This window comes from Sceloporus occidentalis, unplaced genomic scaffold (assembly GCF_023333645.1).
Source record: "Sceloporus occidentalis isolate IW3139 unplaced genomic scaffold, rSceOcc1.0.p SCAF_5, whole genome shotgun sequence".
Taxonomy (NCBI): Eukaryota; Metazoa; Chordata; class Lepidosauria; order Squamata; family Phrynosomatidae; genus Sceloporus; species Sceloporus occidentalis.
This window is the reverse complement of record NW_028316985.1, coordinates 100,312,471-100,332,975: the sequence shown is the minus strand read 5'-3', so window position 1 is coordinate 100,332,975 and position 20,505 is coordinate 100,312,471. Positions and strand designations below refer to the sequence as shown.

The following is a 20,505-nucleotide window of genomic DNA, read 5'->3' as shown; positions in this document are numbered from 1 at the left end:
AGTCCTAGATTTCACATTGCAGGAGTGTTCAAGGTGTGCCTCCCTGTTCATTAAAGTCATAGTGTGTTGGTACATTTAGATACGGATACAACTAAATGAGATTAGATTTCCCATGCAAATAATATTTGTTCCAAGACAAGCTGAATTTTACAGCTGAGATAAATTAAGCCAACTTGCATCATGTTGCTTAATTTTTCCCACTTCCCATTCTGCTTTTGCTGGTTGTGGTGAAGAGCAAGGAAATGTTCAGGGCATTGAGTATGTACTCAGTGAATGGAAAACTTTGCAGTATTGCCAATATTTTTAATCAGGTATTTTTGACCTTGTGTCTGTTAACACACAAGAAACTGAATTATGCATTCTTTATACATTCTGTGCTTTGTTGTACCTGTAGAACTGAATGATCCCCAAGAGACTTGAATATATTAGCATTTAGAAAGTGCACTTCTCTCAGTTGAGGTTTTCCTTATTTATCAGCTGATAAAAAATTATTTGGTTCTTCAAGTCAGCCCAATGTTTGGCCAAGACAAAGAACAAGCCACATGTGTCCTTTGCCATACGGGAGGGCAGCCAGTTAGATGAACAACATTAAGTGGGGTTGCTGTCAGTAGTGCTGTTTCTTGAAACAACCTGAGCTATAGTGAATTATGCATCACCATAAAAGTAGTTCTTAGTTACTTTCTGACAAGGAGCACAGGCCAGTATGTAAGTCAATTTACTTGGTTGTTCTTTATTTTCACAGTATCTCTGCACGACAGAAGGAGGTTCGGATGACCTCTCCTTGTGTATTCAAAGTAGCTCAGAAAATATGAGAAGGGACCCAGCCTGCATAGTGATATGGTGTTCAGTGATTGGAGGTGGGTGGTGCATCTTGAGCAAATCAGGAGCTCATGGAACAATTGTAAATATTGGTCTGTGATAAAAATGCAAATTGGTTTTTTAAAAAATCCTATCCTGCAAGACAGTTTAAACAGGGAGAACAGGTTTGTCTTATTTGCTCTGAGGTGCATTTCCTTATGCACAGCACAACTTCTGTTGCCCTGTGGAGGTTTGATGACCAGAAACAAGACGTACTAGGATTAGATGAGATTTCTGTCAGATGGAGGATTGCAGCCTAACTGAATGTCCCAAGTGGCAAATCTTACCAAAATGATCATAGAAGGGATTCATAAGATAAGAGCCGGCTTTTATTTTTACACACTTCTAAAACTTGAATCAGAAAAAACTACGGGTTTTTTGAGTCCCTGGAATCTCTTTTATTTGAAGGCTGGGATTTGCAATTGGTTTTCTTTTCCAAATCTTGCTTTATTTCTAAAGGAAACTCCTGTATGTGTAAGTTAACACAAGGGAGGCAGAATCTCTTTGAATAGAAAAGGCTGCAGTCCTGAAAAAAAGAGAGAAACAGAAAAATAAATTAATACCAAGTTGGATTCATACTCAGAACAGATGCATTGAAGTCTGCAAGACTTCACCAATCATTACTAAATTAAATCTCCTTGATTTCAACAGGTCTAATTTGAAATATGATTAACTCATTGTGATCTACAATAATAATCAAAATTCACAAAACAATACCATGTTGCAAGCTTTCAAACTCCACTGGCTTTTCCACCAGGCAAAGGTGTTAAGAATCACACAGGAGAAAACATAGAATCATAGAGTTGGAAGAGACCACAAGGGCCATCCAGTCCAACCCCCTGCCATGCAGGAAATCTCAATCAAAGCATCCCCAACACATGGCCATCCAGCCTCTGTTTGAAGACCTCTAAGAAAGGAGACTTCACTACACTCCGAGGGAGTGGGTTCCAAGGTCAATGTTGAGGTGGAATCTCTTTTCCTGGAGCTTGCATCTATTGCTCCGGGTCCTGTTCTCAGGAGCAGCAGAAAACAAGCTTGCTCCCTCCTCTATATGACATCCCTTCAAATATTTAAACAGGGCTATCATATCACCACTTAACCTTCTCTTCTCCAGGCTAAACATCCCCAGCTCCCTAAGTGATTCCTCATAGGACATGGTTTCCAGACCCTTCAAGCATTTTGGTCGCCCTCCTTTGGACACGCTCCAGTTTCTCAACATCCTTTTTAAATTGTGGTGCCCAGAACTGGACACAATATTCCAGGTGGGGGCCTGACCAGAGCAGAATAGAGTGGCACTATTACTTCCCTTGATCTAGACACTATACTTCTGTTGATGCAGTCTAAAATCGCATTGCCCTTGTTAGCATCACACTTTTGAGTAATGTTCAACTTATGGTTTACTTGGACTCCTAAATGCCTTTCACACGTAGCCTCGCTCAGTCAGGAAATTATGACATTAGTCACAGGCTTGCATTCTCTCATGGTATGGTTGGTGTATTGTTCTTTGGATGAATAGTTAGGCTTGTGGCACTGGGAACAAAGCATTGCAAACTCCAGGAGCTAAAATTTGAATTCTATTAGCAATACAAAAAGGTACTACTACTGAGATTCCAGATGTCTCCTGTAAGATTCCTAAAACTTTTGCCTGACAAAGAAGTCAGTGGAGCTTCAAAAGCTTATCCAGTATCATGTATTTTCTGCATGTTGGTTGGCTGAAGAAATGTATCCCCAATTTGTGGATTTTCGATGTTATTGTACTTGCTATATGGCCAATGTGGTTTCTTGGATGGGAATATACCACACTTTAGCCACGACAGGATCCTAAAGTTGGAACCAATGGACTGGGACTTTACTACTTGGGGTTTCTACCTCCAACAAAGGTAAAACTTTTTTTTAAAAAAAATGGGATTACATTTAAACTGTTTTACCAAAACAGCAACTACAATTTTCCTAATGCAAAAGCAGAGGCTTCTCTTGAGTGGTTTAACGTTCTCTGCCTAACAAAGGGGGCTGTGACCTCACAAGGAATGGAGACATCTGGGATCTCAGATGAAGTACATTTTTGCATTACTAATAGAAATTCAAATTTTATCTCCCGGACTCTGGAATGCTTTGTTCCCAGGGCCACAGGGCCAGGAGGAGAAGAGACCTGCTTGCATAGATATCCCTCCAAAGAACAATGTACCAACAATACCTTGAGAAAATGCAATCCTTTTTAATCCTGAATTTTTTTAACACCTTTATCTGATGAAGACGCTGGTGGAGCTTTGAACATTTGCATCCTGTATTTTGGGCATTTGGGCTGGTTTGTGGATTTTGGATATTATTGTACTTTGCTATATGGCCAACATGGCTACCCCTGAATATGTTTCATTGTTAATCTATAAACCTAGTCTTCAATTACAGTTTTTATAGTGTATGTCCCAAACCCAACTTGCTTTCAGTGTTATTCAGAACAACTAGAATAGACCCACTGAATCAATTTTTGCATGATGAGTCAATACGTGGTAAATCCAATCAATTTACTCTATTCAAAAACAACACATGGGTAAATCCAATCAATTCTACTCTGCTCAAAAACAATAATAAGGTTTAGTCAATGGGTTTTGTAATTAAATTTAACTTCACACTCAGCTGAAGGCAATGGAACTTACAATGACTGGTTTTTTGCTGGGTTATAGCCAAGATGTAATTGTCCAAGGTCAAGTAACCATATATACTACACTAACAGCTCCTGAACATTTTAAATAGTCTGGTATCTCCTGGCAAGATATGACTGGGGCTGAGTGAAGAGACGGATGTTTGGGCTTTCCCTTCTGAACTGAAAAGAGAAAACATGACAGAAGCCCTGTTTTTCCCCCCCTCTCGAACAAATTACCTAAAGGAAGACTGGCTATATCTCCTGCCTGCTGCAAACTACTGACTGTTTAAAGCAAATCATCTCTACATAAAGATACCAGGCCTGTTCCCATTTGCTGCCATCAATTGAGTAGTTAAGCTACATAGAGGAGTGAACAATTCAGCCACTACTAACTTGCTAAGTAACATCCATTTTGGCTGTCTTGGATTGTTTGGATGTCAGGCTCCTCTCCAGCTTTTATGAATTGTTCAAAGAGTTCCTGAGGTCTGACAATGCATTGGTTCATACCCTCCAACATTTCACACATGAAAACATTTAATATGGGGTCAAGCAACATCAGAGTATGGTCAAGATGGCAAAGGTTATTAATGCGGAGGAACACACAAGCCAGGAGAGGCTGCAGGAGTTCACTTTTGCTGGATCCTACTGGAAAAGACAAGATTGTGCCCCTCCCCTTCCTCTTTCCCCCAAAAGAATTAACTGAGTGCAAGCTATTTTAGCACTTTGAACTCATTTTGCAGCAAATGAAGTAAGCTGAGGACCAAGGGGGAAAGTAGAAGGTGGTGAAAGAAAAGGACATTTTAAAAACCGCTGAAAACTGGGTGGACAGAATTAACCAGGACTGGTTAGGCACTAACATTTGGAGGGTATGCAGGTCCCTGAACATTATATTTTACATGGTGTTTCAACCTTCACATTCTTGCTTTAGAGATTACTGTAGAAAATTATAAGGGCTTGGAGGGCTCTCAAGGGGAAGGTGTCTGCTGTAGCTGCATGGTGTTTTCTTTTTCTATTGGCTGAATAGTCAGATGATTGCTGTGGATCTAAGCTGGGGTTCAGAATATTGGAAGTGTGCCTAAGAAAGTTGATACCTGAAAAAGGGACTACTACTAGATCAAGGACAGAGTTGGAAAGCAGTTTGTCAGATTATAACTCCCAGAATCTCCCAGCCACCACAGTCACTGGCCATTCTCGCTAGGGATTCTGGGAGATATAGGTGAAAAAATAACTTTCCCAAGTTCTGGTCAAGGATCCATTGAACATAGCAGAAGAACTGTTTATGCTAAAGGAAGCTGTCCACACTGTGCTTGCAGTTATGGAATACATTGCCAAACGACAGAAGGGAGGACACTAGGTTTGGTGGCTTTTTAAAAAAGAGTGAAATGTACAGCTTAAAGGTTTAAAGCTAAATGCTTTAGCTGTGACAAGTAAATGTAATCAACATGCCTGATGTTTCCTATCTCTAACACAAGGCTGCAGGCAAACACCACAAGGGAATGAATGCCTTCATACCTTGCTTGCAGATTATCCAGCAGCAGCCATTTGGCCCCTGTTAGAAGCAAGACTAAAACTACCTCGTATGTCCTCCCCCATCTCATCGACCACATACCTTGCTCTTATAACTTATGCAAGGTCTTTACAACCTGTCTTAAGCTTGCTCTGTTGCCACAGGCTAATAAAGAAAACAGACTTTATTCCAAGTGCAAGCCAAAACTGGTTGCCATTTCATTTCTACAGAATAAACCAAGTAGCTTGAACTCAGTATCATTTCACAAAATTGGGGGTGGGGAAATTGGGTTATGAATCATGTTTCTGACAACACCCTTGCATGGAATATTCAGCATGTGGGAGATATGATGAAAGAGCCTCTCCATTGCACAACTTGGGAAAATTACTCCTCTTCTGTAGCCGGGACTATTTGCAATGACACAATTGTTGGAGGCTTTGGCTATTTGAGATAACATCTAGAAAAATCTGTAACACCCAAATTACCCACAGATCTCCATCACAAGACAAGCAAAACAGGACACAAAAGCTAAGGAACAGTTTGAAACAGAGTTCCAAGATTTACCTGCATGGTTTGCAATGTTCTGTACAAATGAAATTCATTAATGGAATTCTTCACTGGTCCTGTGCACACACAAACCTTTATGCCCAACAAAAGCCAATAAAAGATTTTTGCTGCTACAGCTGCTTGAATTAGATCCAATTTTAGGCCTTTACTACATAAATTAGAATCATTTAGGTAGCTGTCATCAAAATTCTTGGAGAGAAAGCAAGGAACAATAGCAGAAGGGAGGGACACCACAGGCTACCAACAAAATCTCAGCAAGCTGTAGTTTTCAGGAATTGAGGGAAATCAGGCATATTAAAGTGGTATAAGACTTATATGGATTTGCAGTGTAGCTATGTACTTAGGTTAATTGAGACATGCATTGGAATGAAAGGGAAACTTCTGTTTTCTGCACAAGGCAGTTCGACTATAAAAATTGCCAGTTCTTCTAGGCATGAGTCAGAATATGCTAGAAAAGACATCACCACGTCCTGTACATAGATGATCTCTTGCACTTATCTAGTATACTGAGGTGCACTAGTTCTGAGCTTTCAGGAAGCGTGCACAGCCCATATGAGCAGTGGGCCTGGAAATATTGCCTCCAGAGCCAAATGCATAAATTCCTTGCCCATTCTCCACCATGTCTATTGGCTGGAACGGAGGGGTGTGCAATTATTGAGCTGTGCTGCAGAGTTTTGAACGGTACAGGCATTCTATCCCATTAGATTCTACACTTTATTATGATTAGCAATTTTCATTCGAACATCCTTTATTTTATAGGCTCAGCCGAAGCACCTCGCTTGGTCCTAATAACTACCTCACAAACATGTTTCTATGATGGCTTATTCACAAATAGTCCACCAGCTGAGGATAAAGGATTGATTATAAAATCACCATTAGGGCATCTGCAATTAAGCTTAACATATACACAAACAGCCTGGACTGGCAAATTTCCAGAAGGTTCCTCTGACAAAGGAGGGTTCAGCACTGTCTTAAATAATACTTCCCATTATTTGTGATCAGGCACTATGTTTAAGTACAATGAAACAGCTGAGATTCATTCATAGCCTCCAGACACTAACTCAAAGCTAATTTCTAATGCTAGCTTGTTTGGAGCTATATATAGGTCTAGTTTGTAGGAACCTATGTTGAATGCTGGTCGTGTCATAGAATCACAGAGTTGGAAGAGACCACAACGGCCATCCCATCCAATCTCCTGTCATGCAGGGATACACAATCAAAGCAAATTTTGAGTTTTCCTGCTCAAAATGGAAGAAAACTGGGTTTTCTTCCTGCTGCTTGTGCATATTGTGGCTTAACAACTGGACTTTGGCCTTCCTGTGAACTGTAAACATGGCCAGGATACAGGACCTGAAAGGAGTCTGTGTTGGTATCAAGAGAATAATTAGTGGATCTTAATCTAACACAGATTGAAAGTGGCTAGCCATATTTTTTAAAATATGTCACAGAGAATGGAGAATAAGAGGCAGTAGTAATACAAGGGTGGATAAAAAGGTGACTCTCTCATCCAACTTGATTTTCTATCACTACGTCATGCCTATGAAACTGTCAACAGAGATATAAATGCAGCAGGCATCACATGCTACTTACTGTGCCAACACACACACACTTGTGACACAAACTACACTGCGATCCAAGAATGAGGAATTTGTCCTTGTCAGAGGTGAATGGATCCTTCATGACATAGCATTCTTCCAGGAGGCTGGGAAAGAATAGTTCCACACTTTAAAGACATAGTAGCAGCAAAATGCAGCTCCCATTGCTTAGCAATTCCTTCTTACACCTAATCTGAAGGCTCAGGTCAGCAACTAATATTTAACAGGGATTTACCATGCTGACAGGAGCAAATGGCAGAAAGGATAGAATGAGGCTGGTGAAGGGTGGTGTTCCTGGAAGAGAGAGGGAACCAAACTTCTCCACCCCACAGGCTCTTTTGCAAAGTCCTGCCCTGCTTTCTTCTCTCACAACCCAGGGTGACCTGCATAAGCCAAGGAGGCATGGGCAAGTGTGACTGAGCAGCTGAGCTGTCAAGTAGGAGTCAGGATCTGCCAGATCTCCTTTACTGCTTGCAGAGCTTTGCTTGTTTCTCTGCCACGAAACTTACAAAAGCAGCATCCAAATAAAACAGATCCACAAAATATTTTTACAGAAATAACTGAACGGCTGGGCAAATAAAGAAGTCTCTCCATGAGAACTAGTGGCCACTTGCAAAATACATTGCCCAGATCTGTCTCTGCCTTGATGTAAACTTGTTTCTTTTCATTTCCCCTCACTCCTCTGGATCTTGCTTTCTTTCACTCACTCTACACTGGGGACGGTCATTCTGCTGTGTCTCCCCATCCCATGTGACTGAATGAGAGCCAAGCAATTCTAATGCTAAGATGCAGCAGCATTACCTGCTCTCAGAGAAGGTATATCCCAAACAGTGAACTTTACAAAAGAACAAGAACAACTAAACCCAGTATAGAACGTCTGAAAGTGTGTACTTTTCACCCTGGAATATTAAAGATGCAGTTCTCCATACATGAAAATCAAGTCCTTTAGTGAACCAATTTAAATCCAGATTTGTATCATAGCTACCCTGTCGAAAAGAATAGCTTAAATGCATGCACCATTTTTGCAGAATTCATCACCTTGTCCCAAAAGCTACTATTTGGTGACTTCTGCAGAATAAACCTGATGTTACCAAAGTACAATTCTTACATTCAAAATAGGTCCAGAGCAGCTTGCTACCTGCTTCTCACTTTGCTTTGGCAGACACCAGATGCAAAATGATCCCAGTCACCAAAATAGATTCAACCTGAAATTGGGGCTCTCAGACATAGCTGAGAAATAGTTAAGGATCACTGTGAGGTAAGGGCAAGGCTGCATTCAGCAACCAATACATAATGAATTTTCGCCATAAAGATGGTAAGACAGGGTCATTTAAACATCAGGCTCTTAAGAAAAGTACATCCAAGGTAAGTTAGAAGTAAATTGTGCTTCATTTGCAAGTTATTTCTGCATCTATAATGTTAAAACCACACTACAACACTTAGAATTAACTACTGCTATTTAGTAACCAGAAAAGCCTGAGAATCATAGTACTGTGTCCTAGCATTATAAATTTTTAATTTTTAAAAATCTGTACCTATTTTTAATCTTGATGTGAGCCCAGTCCTTGCAGAATGACAAGGCAGAAGTCTCTACATAGTGACCAAAGCCAGGGAATCTTTTTCGGGGCACAGTTCAAAGGGTTGGTTGTAACCTATAAAGTCCTATACAATTTAGGCCCAAGCTATCTGATAGGCTGTATCTCCCTGTGTGAGCCTTGTCGCACCCTGAGAATCTCAAGAGGGGCCCTTCTTTCAGTCCCACCACCTTCACAGGTACAGTTGGTGGAAACACAAGAAATGGCCTTCTCAGTATCTTCCCCTAGGATCTGGTATTCCCTCCCATTCTTTGGTCTCCCCCAACAGGCAAATACTCGTTTATATTTATTTATTGAGAAAGGCTTTTAGAACTCCAGGAAATGACATCAGAGAGTGCTGTAATGTTTTAAACTGTTTTAATGTATGTTTTAACTATGTAGTTAAGTCTGTGTGCTACCTTGAGTCTCAATCTTGGAGGAAAGGCAGTATATAAATAAAGTTCATCACCATCATCAGCATCAACTCCTGCAGAGAATTTCTGGACTCCCACCAACTAAAGTTTTCAGAATTCTTTGGGAAAGCAGCCATGGCACCAGAACTGTTTAATGCTTCACAGAGTAACAAACATTGAATCCTACATCCAACTGGTACTGTCAACTACGGTAAACCCACTAATTCAATGAGAACTTGTTAAGTGAACAATTATATAATTTCCACTGATTTAATGGATCATGTCTTGCTGGCATTAAATAAAGGATTTAGGCTAGGTTGCCAAACTTTCACACAGTGGAAAGCCACAGTTACTCCTGGATCTCTTGAAAATATAACACACGTATTTTCAAAGCCCTGTTTGTCACACTCCTACTTTATATTTTTGAGTGTACACCTAAAACATAGTGTATAAAGTTCTAGTTCTGTTCATTTTTATGGTGCCACAGATTCGTGCACCCTTCAGAACTAAGACTACAAAAGTATTTGGGGCTTACTTATACTTCTGCCACCAAAGAAAGAGCTGGGAAGGTTACACTTCCCTTCTCTTCTGCAAAGCAAAGTAGAAAGAGAAAGGCACCGTTTTCAGAAGAGATAGAAGGAAGTAAGGGAAGCTTACTCTTTTTTGCTGTAGTTGGGTGATTTTTCCCATAAACGGGTGGCCTAGGGCTGAACACACAACAGATTGGGATAGCCCATGTGATTCCCATCCCTTGTGTTAAAAAGCAAACTAATGCCAAAATGGAGTGCAGTTCTATTCCTTCACATGAAGAAACTGTTATTACAGTAAAATGTCACATGGATAATAAGTGATAAGGTATTCATGCAATTGAATATGTACTTACGCAGCTGAGTAGGCATTTGGCGGTTTCTGCCCATAGTAGCTATATGGGGCAGTTAATCCACACAATTCACATTCAAAAGTACCTTGAGGCTGAGGCTCTTTGCTGAACTCCATGTGGGAATCTGCAGCTACAAAATCAAAATAGTTTCAAATACAGTGTGAATAGAGGTACTCAGCTAATCCAGTACTGGTCCACATAACTGCCCTGAAACTGAATATTAAATTGATATGAAGATAAATACATGGAGTTGGGGAGAGAGGGAAATTAATCCTGGTTCTGCTCAAATTGGTTGATGATTTTGTAACACACCAAAGTAATCATTACAGGGCCACATACAGCAGCACAATAGAATGGGAACATATCTTGTTTCCTTTGCTTCTCACTTTCTTATGCAAGTCTTCACAGCACTTATTTATACGTTACTTTTTATTCTCCCTGGCAGCTCTTTATCAGTTAATTGGTCTGCATATTAAGGAAGAAAGAATAAATGTACTCTGTACAGACAAGCCTAAACTAAAGTTTGAGTTTATGTCAGAGAGAACGTCCTTGGGCACACCTTTCATTTAATCTTACGAAATTAAATTCATACTAGTACTTGTGAGATTCTTCCCCTGCAGGGTATTCTCCCATCATTATTTAGGTATTAAGAATAGCCAATTAGATATAGACTGCAATGCTTTCTGGATCAGGCTGCCCACTTTGCCCCAATCCTCACAAAGGCTTAAATCAGCCAATCTGCACAGCAATGATCAAGTGATTTTCACACTATAGGATTTGCAAACTATGGCTCTGTATGAGGTATGAAGTGACAAAACCATGGCTTGGAGCTGGTAATTTAAAAACAAACAAACACTACAACTTTCAGAGATCATTGCTTGTAGGCCGTATGCAAAAATTTTCCCCTCAGGTTAATCAGGGGAACCCATATTTCTAATTTTTAGCATGTTTTTTTAAATTAAACCCTTAAGAGGACATATTTTAAAATCTATACAAAGCATTGTGGCTCACTGTTATATGGATCAGTCAGAAAGAACAAAACAGAAACAGATCATAGAGTAATTAAAAATGTTCTTGAGAGTTGCCTTTTACAGGCAAGACAGAAATTATTTCAATTAAATGAATCAAATGCTGTGTTGAAAGGGGCTTATAAACTTTTCTTAAAAGGATAAGGCACACAAACAGGGCATTGGTCAGCTAAAGGCTCACACATCTTGAGAGAAACCACACATGAATTGAAGAAGGTGGGAGAAATTAGGAGAAAGAGACCATCAGCATCTGATTCAGAGGCAGTAGGAATGTTCATGGAGAAGCAGGACAGAGGAAAAACAGAGTTCATGCCAGAACAGAGAACCCTGTAGTTGTTTGTTGATATGTTCATATGAAGCCTAAAAAGTCACTGGCTGGCTCATGCATCAGTCTTTACAATACACTGGCAACCAGCAAGCACAAAGCACAACATTCACTAAGGCCTGTTACAGACAGGCCAAAATAAAGCTGCTTCGAGTCACTTTGGAGATATGGTATTTCAATGATGCATGCGTCCTAAGAGTCCAAAAGCCGCACCAAAGCTGTACTCCAGTCCTTAGAACTGGCGCATGGCTTTGGTGCGGCTTTTGGCCTCTTAGGATGCATGCACAATTGAAATACCATACCTCCAAAGTGACTCGAAGCAGCTTTATTTTGGCCTGTCTGTAACAGGCCTAAGAAACCCATCTCTTTATTATTCACCCCAGAAATATAGGATGTCTGTGACTGTGAGGGATCATTTAGATAATTTGGACACTGCTGCTCTCTAGAGGACAAAATCAAAAGTCTTCCATGTACACTTGCTAGATTCCTCCCAAGCCACCCCCCAACTGAGAAAACAGATAATAAATTAATAGATGGAAAAGAGGAAGAGAGAGAGCATGGAAACTTGCATTCTAACTGTGATTTGAATACTGACCATTAATTAGACAAGAGATTTTTATTTCATTACGTATGTTTAGCCTGGAGAAGAGACGGTTAAGAGGTGATGTGACAGCCCTGTAAAAGTATTTGAAAGGCTGTTATATTCAGGATGGAGCAAGCTTGTTTTCTGCTGCTCCAGAAAATAGAACCCAGAGCAATGGATTCAAACTACAGGAAAAGGGATTCCACCTAACCATTAGGAGTATCTTCCATCCTGACAATACAAGCTGTTTGACAGTGGAGCACATTCCTTTGGAATGTCTCCTTCCTTGGAGTCTTTAAACAGAGGCTGAATGGCCATCTGTTGGAGGTGCTTTGATTGTGAGTTCCTGCATGGCAGGGGGTTAAAATGAATGGCCCTTGAGGTCTCTACCAACTCTATGATTCTATGATTCATTTCCTTAATTCTGGATTTAAAAAAATCTGACAGTTTGAGTAAGCACTGGCAGCAATGCAACATCACATTGTTTACACCACAGACTGTCCTAGAGAAACAGTTTCTAGGGGCAACAGCTTTTGTCCAGAATAAACTAGCTCATCTCCATGCTGAACAATTCTATGGAGTGATGTGGGAAGAAACAGCACCTCCAAGGTACCAAAATACCAAAGGAAGAAATGTTTTCCAGATGCCAAAGTGGATGTGTGTTCGCCATTCCTAAACTGTGCTCTGCCATCTTTTCCATATGGTGCTGGTCTGTATTTTAGGAGTTCTGTCTGTAACAGCTTTCTAATGGCACAGCCATACAATCACTAGCAGATTAGAAGACAATACAAAAGGGAAAATAGGGGTGGTTGAAGGAAGGACTCTAGTAGCACCCTGGAGATTAACCAGTTTATTTCAGCATGAGTTTTCATGAAGATTGACCCACCTTTTCAAATTCAGTAACTGAATCTACCAGTGCACCCAAAGTGGATTAATATCCTCAGAAGCTTGTGCTGAAATAACAAACTAGGCTTTTTGGCTATGTTTGGTCCAAGCGAACAACAAAGGAATGGTAGGACCACTATATCGTGAAGATGGTGAAATGCTAACAGGGAACAGAGAGAAGGCTGAATTGTTCACAACCTTCTTTGCCCCAATCTTCTCCCAAAAGTAGAACAGTGCTCTAAAATGGTGAAAATGGAATAAACCATGCAGTAAGAGGACTCTAGTACAGTACAGGTAAAGGAATACCCACCTACTCTAAATTATTTCAAGTCTCCAGGGCCAGATGAGATGCATCAAAGAGAGCTAAAGAAACCTGCAGATGTAATCTCAGAGCCACTGTCAATCATCTTTGAGAATTCATGGAAGATCAGAGAGTTCCCAGCAGCATGGAAGAGGGCAAATATTGTCCATATCTTCCAAAAAAAGAGGGGAGGGGGGAAGGATCCAAGCAACTCCCGACCGGTCAGCTTGACGCCATCACCAGGAACAGTTCTAGAACAGATCATTAAACAGTCAGTCTGTGTACACTTGGAAAGGAACATTGTGATTACTATAAACCAGCATGGATTTCTCAAAAACAACCCATACCAAACTAATCTTATCTCTAACATCCAAAATCCACAAAACAGCAAGGCTGGGGTTTTTTCAACCGTGTAGACATGCTCTTTGTCTCACAGAGTGGCCTCTGTTTGCATTGCTGTCTCTCCAGAACATCTTAACTGACACTAATAAAAACAACATCTTGATAAAATGTAGGCCTGTTAAGATCATTATTTTTAATCCTTCTGTATGATTTTTAACACCTTTGCCTGATGAAGAAGCCAGTGGAGCTTTAAAACGTTGCCTCGTGCATTTTGTGTAGGTCCAATAAAGATATTGTTAATACGTTTTTGATGTTGCACAGTGCGTGAGGCAACACGTCAGCGCTTGGCACCAGATTTTCCACCTTCGTGACTGTAGTCAGCAACATGTGAGCTGGAGAAACATCTCTCCCTTTCTCAATGAGCAAAGAGACTAGGCCTTGCCTCTCCCTCTGGTGTCACAAAGGATCCAGCCACCCTCCTGAGTGACTTTTCAGACTGGTGGCATTCTACAGTACTTTACAGCACTTGTTGACTATCTTTTGATGCCACTTCCTGTTTAAATGCCTAATCATTATGGCTCACAGTAGCCCTTTAATGCCTGGTTACTAGTAAAACCCACATTGTACATTTTCCTTGTGACTCTCTATCCCAACAGATATTACTGCTTTGTGAATTTTGGATGTTGCATTGTGCAGTATGGCTGACACAGCTCTCCCTTGGATATGTAATTCTATCTCTTTTTCTGATAAGAGTTACAACCTTGGTAGATCAGAAGAGTGTTGTAGATTTAGTATATCTTAATTTCAGTATGGCTTTGGATACAGTTCCCCATGATATTCTTGCTGGCAAGCTTGTGAAGTGTCCAGTTGGATGGATTTATAATGGGTTTGTAATTTGTAATCTGAACCCAAAGAGTACTCAACTATGGTTGCTCTTCAGCCTTGAGAGAAGTCTCTAATGGGGTGCCTCAGGTTCTGGCCTGTCCCTGCATTTGTTCATCATCTTTCTAAATGACCTAGATGATTGAACAGAAGGAATGCTTATCAAATTTGCAGATAAAACCCAATGAGATGTTCCAGAGGAGAGGAACAGAATTCGAAATGACTTTCACAGTTGGGAGAGCTGAGTCATAACTAACAAAATGAATTTCAACAAAGATAAATGTAAGCTACTACATCCTGGCAGGAAAAAAATTAAATGTACAAATATAGGATGGTTGATACAGAACCATAGGATCCATACAGACAGGCCAAAATAACGCTGCTTCGAGTAACTTTGGAGGTATGCTGTTTAAATGATGCATGCGTACTAACAGTCCAGAAGTTGTGCCAAAGCTGTGCTCCAGTCTTTAGGACTAGATCTTGGCTTTGGCGCGGCTTCCAGACTCTTAGTACACATGCATCATTTAAATAGCATATCTCCAGAGTGACCTGAAGCAGCTTTATTTTGGCCTGTCTGTATGGGGCCATAGATTCATAGAGTTGGAAGGGACCACAAGAGGCATCCAGTCCAACCCCATTCTGCCATGCAGGAACTCACAATCAAAGCACCCCCAACAGGTGGCCATCCAGCCTCTGTTTAAAAACTTCCAAAGAAGGAGACTCCTTTCAAATATTTAAACAGGGCTTTCATATCACCGGTTAATCTTCTCTTCTCCAGACACCTGAAAACAATACATGTCAAAAGGATCTAGAGGCCTTAGTAGACCACAAACTAAACATGAGTCAACAGCTTGATACAGCAGTGAAAAAAGTCAAACGAATTCTGGGTTGCCTCAAGAGGAAAATCATGTTTATTTCAAGGGAAGAAGCACCACTGAGTTCAAGAGTGATATTGCCAAGCTGGAATGCATCCAGAGACAGGCAACCAAGATGATCAAAAGTCTGGAAACCATGTCTTATGAGGAAAGACTGGGGAAGCTGGGTATGTTGAGCTTAAAGAAGACAGAGGCGACATGATAGCTAGTCTTTAAACATCTGAAAGGGCGTTATGCAGAAGATGGAGCAAATTTGTTTTCTGCTGTTCCAGAAACTAGAACAACAACCAATAGCTTCAAATGACAGGAAAAGAGATTCCATCTAAACATTAGGAAGATATTTTTAATCCTGCCATAGCATGAGCATTTGAGAGGCATTTTGCTTTCTTCAACTGGATGGTGGAAATCGTGGCCCCAGGCTCTCTAGCTCCTTCATGGATTCGGGAGGGACTTATCTCTTGCTCAATAAAAGACTCTATACTTCAAAATGTATTGGTGCTATACACATTTGTCCCCCCACTTTTGCTGGAGTTAGGGGCACAGGACCCCCATGAATATGGAAAAACCACAAATAACAAAAATATTGTTTTTACCTGAGAGCAAACCTCTCTAGAAATCTCTAGGTCCTCCAGTGCAACTCTGTGGTCAAAATCTGCCAGACATTGACCAGAGAATTGCGCTAGAGGAGCGACAAATGCCTAGTGGAGTGTTCTCTCTAGGGATCTCTAAAGTCCTTCAGGTTGACGTTCGGTTAATCAATAATTAAATAATTAATTAATAAATCAAGTTGACCATAGAGTGCTGGAGGACCTAGATATTCCTGGAGAGAACATATTAATAAAATCCGTGAATAATCAGATCCACAAAAGCCAAAGCCGCAAATGTGGAGAGACAAGAATATATATATATAGTATAGGCGCCAATACATTTTGAGGTGTATACACACAAACAACATATATATATATAATTGAGTTGGTAGCGAAATTTGCTTTGGCTGCTATTAAGATAAGAGAAAAGTAATAGTTTTAATGGTAAATAATTTTATCGTTCTGGTGTTGTTAAAGCAATGTTGCACATTTCTTACATTTTTATATTCTTGACAGTTTTCTGTCTTATCGTCTTTATTTTGTATTTGATGTCAAATTTTAAAGGTATTCTGCCATTGGGTTTTTATTCCAATATCGTATACAGAATTGTGACGGCTCATAGCTTTTAGCACTAAAGTTCAGTTCAGGCCCTTCTTCTGAGGCTGAGAGAGTGTGACTCGCCCATGGTGGTTTTTCATGGCCGAGCTGGGACTCGAACCCAAGCCTTGAGTCAGAGACACTCGAAAGAAACACCATGCCATGCTGTAAGTATTGGTCCAAACTGTAATGGCCCCAGAGCCCTTCCTGACAGAGAGGGCCAAATGCCTCACAAAACCATTTCCCAGGATTCCCTAGCACTGACCCAAGGCAGTTAAGGCTGCCTCAAACATGTCTCCATCATTTGGGCCATCATTTAACTAAGCTGGGTTGCTTTTGTTTATGAGCAGAGCAGGGAATCTTGGGAATTGTAGTTTGTAGTGGCCCCAGAGCTCTTCCTGAGATGACTCAACGTCTCAGAAACACTACATTTCCCAGAACCCCCCAGCATTGAGCCAGGGCAGTTAAAGCGGCTCCAGACATTCCTGGAGTGTGCTTTGAACCATTATTTAAGTACATGGGTTGTTTTTGTTTACTTGTTTGTGAGCAGAGGCAGAGCCCCTCTCCCTCCCTTCCTCCCTCCCTCAGGGGCCCAGGCCCAGCAGCCTCAGGACTCAGCTAAGCCACAGAGGCCCTTCTGGCGGAGTGCGCCTGCGCAGAACGAGGCTGCCTGCTGCCACCTTTGGGCCCAAAATGGCGTCCCTCGGGGAGACTTTACCTGAGTTTTCAGCCAAGGCTTTCGCGGCTCCCGAAGAAGACGCTCTGATATTCCCCGGAGGAGGGAGGTGGGAGGGAGGGCGTGGTTTGGAGAGTGCGCATGCGCCGGATTCCCCGCACTAGTCGGGCTGCCTCCACACTCGTTTGGCGCCGCTTTAGCTCTTTGGCTCAAGGCTATGGCATTCTGGGAAGTAGTTTTGTGGGGGATTTGGCTTCCTCTGAGAAACAAACCAGCCCCAAATATCTTCTTCCATGTGCAGCCTTTCTTTTGCCTTGCACAGACCTCCTAACCCTTTTTTCTTTTTTACAAACCATTCCTTCCTTTCTTCTTTCCTTCCTTCCGTCCGTCCTTCTTTCCTTCCTTCCTTCCTTCCTTCCTTCCTTCCTTCCTTCCTTCCTTCTTTCCTTCCTTCCTTCCTTCCTTCCTTCCTTCCTTCCTTCCTCCCTCCCTCCCTTCCTCCCTTCCTTCCTTCTTTCCTTCCTTCCTTCCTTCCTTCCTTTCTTCCTTCCTTCTTTCCTCCCTCCCTCCCTCCCTCCCTTCCTTCCTTCCCTCCTTCCTTCCTTCCTTCCTTCCTTCCATCCTTCTTTCCTTCCTTCCTTCCTCCCTTCCTTCCTTCCTTCCTTCCCTCCTTCCTTCCTCCCTCCCTTCCTTCCTTCTTTCCTTCTTTCCTTCCTTCTTTCCTTCCTTCCTTCCTTCCTTCCTCCCTTCCTTCTTTCCTTCCTTCCTCCCTTCCTTCTTTTCTTCCTTCCTTCCTTCCTTCCCTCCTTCCTTCCTTCTTTCCTTCCTTGCTTCCTTCCTTCCTTCCTTCTTTCCTTCCTTCCTCCCTCCCTCCCTCCCTCCCTCCCTTCCTTCCTTCCTTCCTTCCTTTCTTCCTTCCTTCTTTCCTTCCTTCTTTCCTTCCTTCCTTTCTTCCTTCCTTCTTTCCTTCTTTCCTTCCTTTCTTTCTTCCTTCCTTCCTTCTCTGCAGAAACCTGTGGGTTGCTTTGCTTGCTGCTGGGACCCTCTGCTCAACCAAGGAAACGAACCATTGAGCAAGTCACACTCTCTCAGCCTCAAAGGAAGGCAGTAGCAGCAAACTCCAGAGCACCCTCTGGACCCTTTTTTCTTTCCTTTCTTTTATTGCAAACCTATTGCAATTGTCCTGGAGACCTCTTGCAGTCCTTCTTTCTTCCCTGGGGCCAGGACACTGGGGGCAGACCTGGGTTCAAATCCGTTCAGTCAAGGAAAGCTTTCTTTTGCCAAGCCAGCTTTTGCAAGGGCTGAAATACATAAAGTGTTTTGTCCGGTGGGCAGGGATTCTGGAAAGAGACACTGGAACAAACACTGCTTTTCTCTGATTTGTAGTTATTAATTTATTTTCTAGCCGGGGATTAATTGGTTTATTTCCCCCCTAATTAACTTTATTTATTGAAACAATCAATCCATTATTTTCAAACATAAAAAATCAATCACCCGATACAATCAAATTAATCCAAAACAAACCTATTATCACACTCAAACCTTCCTTCGCCTCCATTCTTTAACCATCTTGCCTCTATCCTCCTTTGCTCCTCCCTTCATTCTCTCTCTGTTCTCCCTCATTATACTTCTTTCCTTGTCCTTTCTTAAACATTACTCTTACCTTCTACACTTACTCCCACCTTCTGTCACATATCTGCATTCCTTCTCCCTATCTTTTTTACCTACCACTAACAATATTCAATCTCCATTTTTCTTTCATACTATCATCACGTCCTTCCTCTCTAATATCTTTCTGTTTTCAATGCATTCCTTTTTTAATACACCTACTGACTTCACATTCGGAGTCATATAAAACTGTCATCTATCATTTATTCCTTTAACACTGACCCCACTATGAATACAAAAACATACCTTCATTTGAGTAGATTAATTGGTTTACATACTGAACTGAATCTGCTTGTACGCTGGCCTGAGAGCCCATGCGATAGGGAAGGCTATACATATTTTAATAAATGAACACACAAATACTGTAGGTTTCCCTACACAAAAATACAGCAAGTGTCAAAACACTTGGGCTGCATCCACACAAAGCTATGCTCTGGGCCCCACAACAAACCGCAGCTCCCAGAATTCCATAGCTTTGAGCCAGAAAAGAGTTGAAGTGGTGCCGAACCAGGTTATTTCTCCAGTGTGGATGCAGCCTAAGGTTTGGCACCACTTTAACCGCTATGGGATTCTGGGAATGGTAGTTTGCTGTGACCCTGGAGCTGAGCTTTGTCTGTTTGCTTGGATTTAGAGCCGGCGTCCATAAAACTGAATTGGAACATCTGCTGTTAAATAAGTTTAAATCAGCATTTATTCACACACGATTTGGACTTGTGCAGGCAAACGTTTCACTACATTGGTGCGCTTGTTCAGACCTGCCAGAGGCTTTCAGCCCTCTCTCTGGTCCAAATAAAACACACTGCAGGAATAACCCATTGGAGATCACTTTAACTGCCCTGGCTCAGTGGTAGGGAATCCTGAGAACTGTAGTTTTGTGAGACATTGGGCCTTGTCTGTCCGAAAGAGTTCTGGTACCACTTTAAACTACAGTTCCCAGGATTCTTATGCACTGAGCCAGAGCTATGTAAATACAAGCACATTATACTAGTATTATGTTACATATACTACCGCAGATTGGAGATGGCAGCCAGTTAAATCTCCCTCTACTAGTTGTTTAGCTGTGTGAAGAATGGTAATAACAGCAGGGGTTATCTTCTTTGCAGAAGCATCTGGCTGGTACTCTACATCTTCCTTGCTTTTTTGAGGCTGAATCAGGTCTGTAATTTCCATGGCTCCACTTGGGTGCTTTTAGTTCAACAGTGGAAGACACTTCCTTGGAGAGTGGTGGAGTCTCCTTCCTTAGAGGTCTTTAAACAGAGGCTGGATGGCCATTTCTCGAGGATGCTTTGATCGAGAGTTCCTGCATGGCAGAATGGGACTGGACTGGATGGCCGTTGGGATCTCTCTTAACTCCAGGATTCTGTACAAACTGGAAGCAGGGCCAACATCATATAGATTATATATTCCCCCACAATCACTAGTGTTCCTGCATGTGACACTAGTTAATGTTGAAGGGACGCTGCACACCATGGATACGGCTGTACATGTGTACAGAGATTTCCAGATGTTCATACCATGTGTGCATATGCCACAGGGGGGCTTACATAAATAATAATAAGAATAATTATTATTATTATTTGTTATTTTTATTTAAAGCACACAGTGTTGGAAGGTGGGATTATGCAGCAAATGTATTTTGAGTTGTATCCCATTCCGGATTCTTCTTGTAATCGAGATTTCTTTGGCTACGTATGTACCAAATTTCAGGTGGATACATGGCA

General features: G+C 41.5%; 1 protein-coding gene across 3 annotated transcripts; it reads right to left on the bottom strand.

The window, feature by feature from the left end:
• Positions 1-414: 414 nt before the first annotated feature.
• CDPF1 (cysteine rich DPF motif domain containing 1) lies at positions 415-17,226 on the bottom strand. 3 transcript variants are annotated; one of them, XM_089524889.1, is made up of 5 exons: positions 17,159-17,226; positions 13,167-13,408; positions 10,039-10,165; positions 7,164-7,275; positions 415-1,384 (listed from the first exon to the last, which is right to left on the bottom strand). In XM_089524889.1, exons 3-5 carry the CDS (start codon positions 10,149-10,151, stop codon positions 1,226-1,228), a joined length of 384 nt encoding a protein of 127 aa, XP_089381015.1. In that variant the 5' UTR covers positions 10,152-10,165; positions 13,167-13,408; positions 17,159-17,226; the 3' UTR covers positions 415-1,225. The 3 variants fall into 3 exon arrangements, with proteins under 3 accessions (XP_089381015.1, XP_089381016.1, XP_089381017.1); XM_089524890.1 differs by having other exon boundaries at positions 13,171-13,408; XM_089524891.1 differs by lacking the exon at positions 13,167-13,408 and having other exon boundaries at positions 17,159-17,219.
• Positions 17,227-20,505: the final 3,279 nt, after the last annotated feature.

What these genes read in the sequence shown, in the direction of transcription:
- CDPF1 (XM_089524889.1), bottom strand. Translation starts at nt 10,151, where the DNA reads ATGGAGTTCAGCAAAGAGCCTCAGCCTCAAGGTACTTTTGAATGTGAA. An exon ending in CCAAATGCCTACTCAGCTGC is followed by an intron (nt 7,276 to 10,038) that starts GTAAGTACATAT and finishes ATTCTTTCCCAG; the next exon opens with CCTCCTGGAAGAATGCTATG. An exon ending in AGTGTGTGTGTGTTGGCACA is followed by an intron (nt 1,385 to 7,163) that starts GTAAGTAGCATG and finishes TCTTTTTTTCAG; the next exon opens with GACTGCAGCCTTTTCTATTC.